The sequence below is a fragment of the Bubalus bubalis genome, chromosome X (genome assembly GCF_019923935.1).
Source record: "Bubalus bubalis isolate 160015118507 breed Murrah chromosome X, NDDB_SH_1, whole genome shotgun sequence".
NCBI classification, from domain to species: Eukaryota; Metazoa; Chordata; class Mammalia; order Artiodactyla; family Bovidae; genus Bubalus; species Bubalus bubalis.
In genome coordinates, this window is record NC_059181.1 from 68,049,427 (window position 1) to 68,061,742 (window position 12,316).

The 12,316-nt window shown below is 34.9% G+C and overlaps 1 protein-coding gene across 8 annotated transcripts in view; it reads right to left on the reverse strand.

The window, feature by feature from the left end:
* The window catches only part of ATRX (ATRX chromatin remodeler), a 287,562-nt gene that overhangs the window by 167,918 nt on the left and 107,328 nt on the right, over positions 1-12,316 (reverse strand). For 7 of the 8 annotated variants that reach the window (XM_044936882.1, XM_044936879.1, XM_044936878.1 and 4 more), the window contains 3 exons: positions 10,885-10,952; positions 7,535-10,593; positions 3,194-3,266 (listed from right to left, as the gene is read on the reverse strand). In XM_044936882.1, coding sequence (XP_044792817.1) covers positions 3,194-3,266; positions 7,535-10,593; positions 10,885-10,952 — 3,200 coding nt within the window. The remainder of the gene's footprint in view (positions 1-3,193; positions 3,267-7,534; positions 10,594-10,884; positions 10,953-12,316) is intronic. The other variant, XM_044936880.1, reaches the window with a different exon arrangement.

Below are 12,316 nucleotides of genomic sequence, written 5' to 3' on the forward strand. Positions count from 1 at the left end.
TTATAAAAGCACATTAAACTGGATATAAAGAGAAACATGCTCAAAATAAAATTCTTCTCAAAAGTACTCAACATGGTTGTACTTTTTTAATCACAAATAAAAGATGGAATTAAAGATGCCTTTCAATAAAATACCTGCCAGTTACAGAGAGATATGATCAAGTAACTTAAAAGATAAAAATCATATTTTGACAAGCTCTAACACAAAAATTATTGCACCCTAATGACATTTATTTGGTGGTTAAATATGAAATTAAGTAAATTAGGATATATCATGTTTTAAATATTATTAGCCTTTCAACAACATTTGAGGCCATATAATTTACAAGAAAATAATATAAATAAATGAATAGGAATTAAAGCATGCTAAAATAAAATTTAAATGCCTGTAACATAAAATTTAATGAAATTTGAAAAAAACTGGATATATATGTTTAATCAAAAAATCAAAAAATAAGTAGACAACAGCACCTGAGTTTATCTGTGACTAAGCTCCACTAGAACAAAGCTAGTGGAGGTGATGGAATTCCAGGTGAGCTATTTCAAATCCTAAAAGATGATGCTGTGAAAGTGCTGCACTCAATATGTCAGCAAACTTGGAAAACTCAGCAGTGGCCACAGGACTGGAAAAGGTCAGTTTTCATTCCAATCCCAAAGAAAGGCAATGCCAAAGAATGCTCAAACTACCGCACAATTGCACTCATCTCACACGCTAGCAAAGTAATGCTCAAAATTCTCCAAGCTAGGCTTTGGCAATACGTGAACCATGAACTTCCAGATGTTCAAGCTGGTTTTAGAAAAGGTAAAGGAACAAGAGATTAAATTGCCAACATCTGCTGGATCAACGAAAAAGTAAGAGAGTTCCAGAAAAACATCTATTTCTGCTTTATTGACTATGCCAAAGCCTTTGACTGTGTGGATTACAATAAACTGTAGAAAATTCTGAAAGAAATGGGAACACCAGACCACTTGACCTGCCTCTTGAGAAACCTGTATGCAGGTCAGGAAGCAACATTTAGAACTGGACATGGAACAACAGACTGGTTCCAAATAGGAAAAGGCTGTATATTGTTACCCTGCTTATTTAACTTATATGCAGAGTACATCATGAGAAATGCTGGGCTGGAAGAAGCACAAGCTGGAATCAAGATTGCCAGGAGAAATACCAATAACCTCAGATATGCCGATGACACCACCCTTATGGCAGAAAGTGGAGAAGAACTGAAGAGCCTCTTGATGAAAGTGAAAGAGGAGAGTGAAAAAGTTGGCTTAAAGCTCAACATTCAGAAAACTAAGATCATGGCATCCGGTCCCATCACTTCATGGAAAATAGATGGGGAAACAGTGGCTGACTTCATTTTTCTGGGCTCCAAAATCACTGCAGATGGTGACTGCAGCCATGAAATTAAAAGACGCTTACTCCTTGGAAGGAAAGTTATGACCAACCTAGACAGCATGTTAAAAAGCAGAGACATTAGTTTGTCAACAAAGGGCCGTCTAGTCAAGGATATGGTTTTTCCAGTAGTCATGTATGGATGTGAAAGTTGGACTGTAAAGAAAGCTGAGCACAGAAGAATTGGTGCTTTTGAACTGTGGTGTTGGAGAAGACTTTTGAGAGTCCCTTGGACTGCAAGGAGAGCCAACAAGTCCATCCTAAAGGAGATCAGTCCTGGGTGTTCATTGGAAGGACAGATGTTGAAGCTGAAACTCCAATACTTTTGGCCACCTGATATGGAGAGCTGACTCATTTGAAAAGACCCTGATGCTGGGAAAGATTGAGGGCAGGAGGAGAAGGGGACGACAGAGGATAAGATGGTTGGATGGCATCACCGACTCGATGGACATGGGTTTGGGTGGACTCCGGGAGTTGGTGATGGACAGGGAGGCCTGGCGTGCTGCAGTTCATGGGGTCACAAAGAGTCGGACACAACTGAGCAACTGAGCTGAAGCTCTAATCAAAACTACAGAATAAAAATTATTGTTCATTCACCTTAATAAAAATGCTATCCTATTAATTAGGAGAATGTTGATCTTTGAAACAGAAAAACCTGTCAGCATCAGCAAGACATAACAAAACTACAGTGACAGCTGGCCCCATAGCATTTAATAACTCAGCTAATTCCTTACAAAATTATGACACAAAAATTAATGTTTAATTTCATGTTTTCTTAGTTATTAGAGCTTACTATTAGGAATAAATGGATGATTAATATAGTACTCTGTAGTAAAATCTCAGTCTATGATCGATTTTTGATGCCAGAATTAATCAGAGAACATTTCATCCAATCGTTTCATTTTAGAGAACAGAAAATTGTGGCAAAAATCACTTTCCCAAGATCACACAGAAAAGTTAGAACTAGAAGTCTTATGCCATTATCCCCAAATTCCATCCATTACACCACATTGTCTCCATGAAGATTATGAGTGTGGGGGATCTTCTAGTTCAGGAAGGGTTTAAAAGATATGTAAAAAACATAAATTTTTGAATATCTTCACTTTCTTTATTCCTCATTGCTAAGATATGGGTGTATCTTTTTTTTCTTCTCCCAGCTATCCCTTAGTTAAGTCAATCTGTACAGACTACAATGTTCACATTTAAACCTATTATTTAAGTATTATTAATGTTAACACTATCAAACTGTCTACTTCTATTTTATTTGAAAAACTGTTAAAATCTAAATCAGTCTAGACACTGTGCAAATAGATACTTTTATTTTTAAAGCAATTTCTTAATCATCTGAGCAGTCTCCTTTTTTCCACTTTGAATAGGTTTTAATGAATAGGACCACCACATTGGATGGCAATTTAAAACAATAATCAAATATTGAGGATAGAGATTTCTGTTGTCACCAATTTTTGAGACATGATTAACTTTCACTAATAAATAATCGGTCAAAATTAAAATATTCTCAAAAACTTATCACAGTTTACATGAAACATAACAATTGACAGTGCTGTATTTATAACACACCCTATGCTGGGTGTGTTGATATTTATATTTATTTTCTCTTAAGGTTTCAGAGTTAACCCATTTTTTGGCCTATCTTTGAAACTTGGAGGAAGACTGTGAGTGACTCTTTCTAAAGCTGGCACTCCTGGTTTGTACAACCTGCTTGCGATTCCGATGCTGCTCTTTGTGCCCATGCCTAGAGTGTGTTATAATCTTTTTGAAGTCCTTACAGATGGAATCATACCTATTTTCAGGATCATTGTCATCGTCGTCATCATCCACTGTGACAGGCACTGATTTAGATAAGGCTTCATCTCCTTGAGGGAACAAAAGTGTACTTAAAATTATCTACATAAGTAAAACCATGTAAAATAAAACTGAAAGCCAAAAACTTTAAAAGAACTAGTGAGTCCTAAACTACACTCTGGGATCCAAAACATGAATAAAAATAATTTATAAGGAAAACACAATGTGGAATTTAAGAAGTGTCAGCAGCAAAATAATAAATAGTTGGATCTTATATATTTCAAAGTTTCTTCCCACAGCACAAGAATTTTAAAACTCATCCTTCCTAGTAACAAATATTTTATCATTCACCATCATATTAGCATAAGTTTCTCACTGAAGTAGACTTTGTATTGACCCGTTTAAAGTTAGCAGATGTCTAACTTTTTCTGTATCACTGAAAAATTTTTTTTTTAAATGCTACCAATACTTGGTGATACCAAGTAACTGTAAAATATACTTGAATTTGTATGGTGTTCATAAGTAGAATCACCCAGAGAAAGTACAGTAAAACTTATTTCCTTACAAAAAGTAACATTTCTATCTTTTGATTAAAATTATAAAGTGATTAGGAGAAGGAAATGGCAACCCACTCCAGTATTCTTGCCTGAAGAATCTTGTGGACAGAGGAGCCTGGTGGGCTGCTGTCCATGGGGTCGCACAGAGTCGGATATGACTGAAGCGACTTAGCATGCATGCATGCATTGGAGAACAAAATGGCAACCCACTCCAGTATTCTTGCCTGGAGAATCCCAGGGACAGAGGAGCCTGGTGGGCTGCCGTCTATGGGGTCACACAGAGTCGGACATAACTGAATCGACTTAGCGGCAGCAGCAGAAGCATAAAGAGATTAAGAAAATTTGTACATTTCATTGTATGTAAATTTTGCCTCAAAAACAAACATTGTACCCTAGTTAACACTATATATGCTGAAGTAATCAGGGAGAATTATTCAAATGCATCAAAGATTTCAAGGGCATTAATTACACTGAGTGAAGAAAGACAATTTCAAAAGATATACACTTCATGATTCCATCTCAAAATAACAGAAATACAGAGATGGAAATCAGATTAACAGTTGCCACAGGTTAAGAATAGGGATATGAAAGGAAGTGAGCATAGAGGTAGCACAAGGGAAACTTGTGGTAATGAAACAGTTCAATATATTGGTTGTTGTGGTAGCTATACAAAGCTACACATGATACAAATTTTGCACAGAACTATATTTACACACACACAACCACACATACACACAAATGAAGGAGTGCATGTAAAACTGATGAAATCTGAATAAATCATCAGTTTCCTGGTTATGACACTGTACTATAATTATGAAAGACTGATACCATTGGAGGGAAATTAATTAAAGACATTCAAGACCTCCTGTATATTTTCTTTCAACTTCCTGTGAATTTGTAATTATTTCAAAATAAACAAAAGAGGGGGCAAAAGTTAGGTTCATTGATGGATAGATAGGATATATAAAGTAAAGTATGCCATAAAGCAAATATAGTACAATGTTAACAGTAGAAATTCCTCCGTATATATAACATTTTTTCATAAAAAAATACTGGGAGAAAATGTTGAAGAAAAAAATTCACAGACACCTACAGGTTCAGGATAGAAATATGCTAACTGTAGAAAGACAAAAGTAAATGTCCCAATTAACCTTAGCAAACTCACAATAAATACTTCATTCGAACAGATCGATCCTCAAATTAAATATTACTAGTGATATTACTCAGAGAAGGCAATGGCACCCCACTCCAGTACTCTTGCCTGGAAAATCCCATGGATGGAGGAGCCTGGAAGGCTGCAGTCCATGGGGTCGCTGAGCGTCAGACACAACTGAGCGACTTCCCTTTCACTTTTCACTTTCATGCATTGGAGAAGGAAACGGTAACCCACTCCAGTATTCTTGCCTGGAGAATCCCAGGGACAGGGGAGCCTGGTGGGCTGCCATCTATGGGGTCGCACAAAGTCGGACACGACTCAAGCAACTTAGCAGCAGCAGCAGTGATATTACTGCTATTCCTCCTTACCACATCTTTGAAAATTTGACCCATTCTTCAAATCTGAGTTCAAATACTACCTGTTCTTTTAAGTCTTCCTCCAATATTTGGATAACTGGCTCACCTACTATTTATCACACAGACTCGTTTTAGTTTTACATCTTTCTCCTGGTATTCTTTTTTTTTTTTTTAAAAAATGATGACTTATCTATGTCTATCTTGCTCATTGGACTGCAATCTCCTAGGACGATGTTCCTTATCATGGTTAGTCATGCCATTCCTGAGACCAACTAGAAAATGTTGTACACTGTAATAGATTCCCAACTATTGCTGAATAAATTGGAATCCTCTAAATTCATGGGACCAGGGTAGGCTTTTTAAGAGCTCATAAAAATTGTCACCTGAATTAAGTTGGATGTATTAGGAGAATAGATAAATTTAGCATGCTTTGTATACAGGCAAGCAAATTCTTAAGGAATGCCACTTATCATTGACTCACACCCAAACTTATTCTGGAAATCAGTGCTTTTAACATAGTGCTTATTTGCAATTCCCTGAATATTTTTTTCTGACTAAGTATTTCTACCAAGAAAGTCCAATTTTTATTTATTTTATTTTTTTATTTAAATATAGTTGACAATGTCCAATTGTTAGATGAGTTCATTCCCTAACAAATTTATCCTTTTTTACATCTAAAAGTATAATCAGTCCAAGAAATACCCTGAGTGAAGAAAATATGAACAACAAATTTTATTCTTCCCAACAGTTGAGAGACTGGCATCTTGCCTGAAGTGCAGAATTCTCAAGGCTTTTCTGGATATAAACATGAGAAAAGGGACATGAACCCTCTTGAGTATTAGCCATATGTTGCCATGTCTAATTAAGAGCTAATCAATACATATTACTTATTAAAATAGTTATTAACAGTTCTAAGCATGAGAATTATAATTCTCATAGAAACCCTCATATGTGTCAAGTGAGATTTGGGGAGATGAAAATTAGTATCTGAAATCAAACATGCAGATTTCACCAGGGAAGCTGTTTTGTCATGGAAATCAGTTTTACAAAGTTTGATTATTCCAACAGTCTAGAATTTGCAAATGAGAATACTCCATGTAACTAATCACAATTTATTATTCTCACACTATAATCCTAATGAGAGTTTTTTCGACTAACCTGATAACCAAAACATTGAATTGATATCAAAGCAACTATTATATTATGTTTTGAATACAAGTTCACAATCTCATATGCAATTCAAAAATCTAAGAAGTTCTCAAAATTTAAAATTTTGTAAGGTGGTACCAAAGTTTACTTGGCAGCGATATCTAACCTGACTGCTTATTCCTCTTACATGTAAATGTTCATATGTTCTGCTGGGAACACAATAGTAACTGCAATCTCCTTTACAAAAATTTTAAAATAAATTTTAAGTGTCCTTGGTTAACTGACAGGTTTTATTGACTTAAAAAAAGACAATATGAGCAACAAGTGTACATTTATTATACAACTATTTTTTAAAGAACTGCCATAATGATAAATATTTTTAATTTTTTGAGGGGGTATCATTGACCCACACTCTTATTGTCCTAGTGCTCTATCTCATCAGGGTAGAGTAATCCATGTACTTTCTGGATTTTTTTCTTTTTTTATTTTGTTAATGTTAAAAATGGAAACATCTGTTCATGTTATTAGAAAAAAAAATGATGAACATCAGCAACAGGTTTCAATAAAGTAAATTTAAATTTTTCAGAGGATTTCATAGACACAAAGTTAATGTGCCCAATTTAAAAATCAGGGCTGATTCATATGAATGTATGGCAAAAACCACCACAATATTGTAAAGTAATTAGCCTCCAATTAAATAAAAAAATAAAATAAAAGTCAGATGCATGGCAAAGCAGTTAAAACTTTCACATAACATGTCATACTCATAACAAGCACTCATCTCCATTACATGAGTAAATATCCACTGAACTACTATCAACAGTCTGATTTTCCTTCATAAATTACTTTTCATTACTCCAAAGAAAAGCATTAAACATTAATAAAGAAATTTACCCAACAAATTTGGTATACATGATACAGAACACTAATAATGTTTCAAATACCTCCCAATGTTGACCAAAAAAATTGGAGAAAGAGGTTCTAGAAAATCTCTAAAGAATTTTTAAATGGTGTTTTCCTACACACTAAGTAGCCCTGCATCTGACTGACTACAGAGAAAATAAAACAATGTAGTTATTCAAGAGGGGAAAAGTATAAATATTCTATTTGTTTTCCCATACCTGAAGATTGACAAAATCCAGTATGTGACGACAGCACTAAATTTTCAGTCACAGGCTTAATTTTCTGCTCATCACTGCTCCCCTCACCTACAGATTTCTGATCATCATCTCCTATGTCAGAAGAAGATGAGGAAGTAATGTCAGCCTGCTTCCTTTTAGTGCTTGTTCTCAAGGAGTTTCTCATTTTCTCCTTTATACTGCCTGCCTTCTTTTTAGCTGAAGCTCTTTGTTTCTTCAGGTTTTTATTATCTTCAGAACTTTCCTCAACATCAGAAGATGAGCCACTTTGTACTTCCTTGCTATTTCTATTTGAATTTAAATTCTTTCTTTCCCTTAATTCTATTCCTTTTGGTCTCTTATCAGAAAAATCACAATCATCTTCTTTCATGGAATATTTTTCAGTATCAGATGATGAACAATCCTGTCTCTTCCTCGAACTCTTTTCAGGCAAGTTGAACCTTTTCTTCTCTCTACTGGATGTTCCATTCTTACTCCTCTTATCTTCTGAAGAGTCACAACTTTCTCTTTTCCCTGGTAACTTCTCAGAATTATCAGATAATTCACCCTTCTTTTTAGAAGCTTTATCTTTTATTTTTTTGCATTTCTTTTCCCCATCAGCTAAGCTCTTTTGTTTTATGCTTTTAGGAAAGTCACAAATTTCTTCTCCCTCAGGTAATTTCTCAGTAGTATCAGATGATGATTCATACTCTTGTTCCATCACTTTTTTATTCAAGTCTGCAGTTTTCTTTTCTTTTTCTTCAATTTCTTTTTTGCTCTGCTCGTTATCATCTTCAGAGGATTCATCACTCTGTTCCTTCTCTGAGAACTTCTCAGCAACATCACATAAGCCACCCAGTATTTTCTGACACATTCTGGTTCGCTGGTGCTTGCTCTTTCCTTTAGATTCAGTAACCTTTTTATCTTCTGGAGAATTAAAACTCTCCTCTTTCCCAGAACAAAGCTTATCAGCACTCTCTGAGGAAACATTAGGCTGCTGCTTCTTAGAGAGGCGATCTCTCAATTCCATGATGGTCTTGTCTTTATCAACTGTGCCTTCTGCTGAAGAGAAATTCTCTCTCTCTTGTTTCCTTTCAACATCATCAGATGATCCTTCCTGTGCAGTCCTCAAACTTTTATGACCTTGATTATCCATTCCTTGTTTGCTGTGTTTTTCATCTTCAGAAGAATCATAATATTCTTTATTTGGAACTCTTTTTTTGGTTGTTCTGGCAGTCCCAATTTTACTCATTCTCTTTATCTCTTTTTCTAATTCTGAGTCATAATTAGAAGATTCAGACTGGTTTTGCCGTTTCTTTTTAGAAATTATAGCCTTTTTAACTGATTTACCTTTCTTAATATCAAAATCTGAGCCAGAAGTAGAACTTTTTCGTTTCCTTTTTCTTTTATCATCTTTCCCTCTTTGAATCTCTGAATAAAAAGTCTTCTTGTTATTTGTATGAGGTTCATTAATATCAGTATCTGAAGAACTGTGACTCATACTGGGCATGTCTTTGAGGATTGTCAGCATTTCATCAGAATCTGAAATGTGATCCACAATCTCTGACTGCTTAGATTTAGGCAATTTATTAGGTTTAGGATTATCTATAGCACTGTCAGAAGAATTCCGCTTATCCTTTTTTCTCATTGGAACCGAAAGTTTTTGTTGCTCCTTAACTGTTTCATTATTTTCTTCATCTGAATTAGATGTTGTACGGTTGGTTTCTGTCTGTCGTCTCAAAGGTGTAGTCTTTACACGCGGGGATCTTCGAAGATCAGATTCTTCTGAAAGTAACGGAACTTCACTTTTAGCCAAATGCTCATTATCATTCTTTTCCTGTCCAAGTTCACAGTTCTCTGGCTTAGGGTTCAGACAAGAACTTTTATAGCTATCTTTATCTTGTGGAACTTCCTGACAATCAGCACCTTTAATTGGGGAAATAGAAAGGGAAACAGGGGTGAGTTTAACATATAATTCTTTTGTTACTTTAGCTGTTGTTTTTGATTTAATACCTCCTCTGTTGTCTTTTGAAGTAATATTTAATTTTACAGAAGTCTCCAGTTCTTGTTCAGTTCCACTGTTGCCATCTCCCTGATACTCTGCTGAACTCTGAACTTCCATAGCAGTCTCAAGATTTTCAAAAATGTCTTCTGGAACTGAGGAAGGAACAGACACAATATCCATGTCTAAGTCTTCGGCAGTGTTAGTAGGTTCATACTGAGGTTCTTTTTTATCAGATTTCTTATGTTCAGTACTGTCATTTTTATGTGCTCTTTGTTCCTCTACTGCAACACTCTGACCTATATGCTCACTATCCACCTGCTTTCTTGACAGTTTACCTTCTGATTTTGAAATATCCTTCCTTTCCAAAACACAAGGTTTTTCTCCTTTTCTTACTTTTGTTTCAGACTTAGCATCTATGACTTTATGCTCTTTGGTATTTTTCTCTTTGTTTATAGCATCCAAAGCTTGAATCTCTGAATTCAAATCTTCTTCTAATGCAAGATGAGCTTTCTTGATATCAGCCAACACAGACTTAAAAGCCTTAAGCTGACGTAACTTTGTAGCAGAATTGATTTCTGAATTATCTGTTGCTTGCTTCAAAAATTTAACGTAACTGGAATTCATGTTGGCAGTAGTCTCAATCAGTTTTTTTGCCTTCTTAATCATGTCCTTGGGCACAATTAGTGCTGAATAAGAGTAGGTCACAGAACCAGAATATGAATCATCTAACTTCTTTTCTTCTCCATTACAATTTGAACTGTTTTTCTTTGGAGAAAATCTGGGTGCATGCTCATATACTTTACTAGTCTTTTCATTATCAACTTTTATCTTCTTCTTATTTTGTTGCAACAACTGTTCTAAGTTTTCAAATACGCTGTTACACGCCGTGACCAAGTCCAACAAAGGCTCTGGGTGACAAATGTAGCAATACCATTGGTTGTTTTCATCCATTATTGTAGACAGCTCCTTTCGACCAAGGTTGCGAAGAATGCACTTCTTACAGAAGGCATTATGGCAAAAGTCACAACAAATTAAGTTTCCACCTTCTGCACACCATCTGCAATTATTTAAAGATTAAAATATTATTCAAAAATGAAACTCATTTTAAATCTTTATAGTACTAAACCAATTAAAATTTCTTGCCAACAATTTAATAGCAAAGTAATTTAGGTCCTTTACTTATTCTTTGTTAGAGAATTAAGATATAAATCAAGGGCTATGTGGAAAAGAAAACCTTCCATTAAAGATATCAATGATGATACCACAAAAAAAAGATTTAACAGACTATATAAGAATTTTCCCTCAAGTAGACAACACTGAATTTAGTTCATCTTGATTTATTACCTACCTACACTGTTCATCCATTCCATCTGAGTCACGGCTAATATCATCACTCATGTAATATTTAAAGCAATTCTATTAAAAAAAAAGAGAGAGAGAAAGGGGAAATTTACTCAAAATTTTTAACATTCTTAAAGGAGAAAAACTTCATTTTTAAGTCATTAAAAAAGTAAAAGGAATGTATCTATATATGTGTGTGTATGTGTGTTTTAGAGAATCAAAGCAAAAACACTGTGCCACCCCAACTAGTACTTTAGAGACACAAGAATAGCTCAAGAAATTAAAACAGACTTCCATATCATCAAGTACCACTGTTCCTTATATAAAAATTGATAGAAGATTTTGGTAAGGCAAATTTCTGATCTCATATGGCTAGCTACCAAGGATCTACATAAAAATGTATTAGATTTGTCGTTACTTAATACTAATTTAATAGTCATCATATATAAACAGCTATTGTGTGTAAAGCTGAGCAATAGTATCCTTTTCTGCCCTATGTTATCTTTAAATCTCCAACACCTACTGTGTAAGATAGGCAGTATTACTGCCCAATTTGAGAGACAAGGCTTTGGTTCATTAATATGTAAATAAATCTCCAAAAGTCATACAATTACAAAGGCAAAACTGATATTCAAATCCAAATCTGACTGACTTTAAATTCCTTCTCACTGGAACTAAAGAAAAGGGAAGGTTCCATGACCACTGATGACAACTACTGATTACTGACCTGGGCTCAACAGAGTGGCATTTGAAAAAAAACAATCACATATACAAGAAAAAAGGAATGCACATTACAAATCCAATAGATGCAAAATTCAGCTGTCACAATTTAAAACTAGAAGCCTGACTGAACTGAATTCAAGAAAAGGAAGGACACAAATTACTGCCTCTTAGGCAGTAAATTTAGCTTAAGTTGGTCTGCTGCTGCTGCTAAGTCACTTCAGTTGTCTCCAACTCTGTACGACCCCATAGATGGCAGTCCACCAGGCTCCCCCGTCCCTGGGATTCTCCAGACAAGAACACTGGAGAGGGCTGCTATTTCCTTCTCCAATGCATGAAAGTGAAAAGGGAAAGTGAAGTCGCTCAGTCGGTCTACATCTATCAAAAATTCATTCAAGATCTACAAATGGAACTCTAATTAAGGAAAGTCTGGTCTGCCCCTACAATTCAAGTAGATATTTTATTGGGAAACAAACTACTACAGGATTAATTTAGCAGTAATATGAGCTGGGGAAATGATATTCTTGATAAAGTAGACATTTAAAATTAATTCCAAGGTATTACTTATAAAAAAGTTTACATAGACTATTAAAATTATCTTCAATACATATGAACTATTTTTAAAATCTACAATCTCCAAATTAAGTCAAAACACTACTCCACATGGAGAGTTTAGATTTGAGTAATAGAGTATATAAAGAGGGAAGGTTATAAAACAT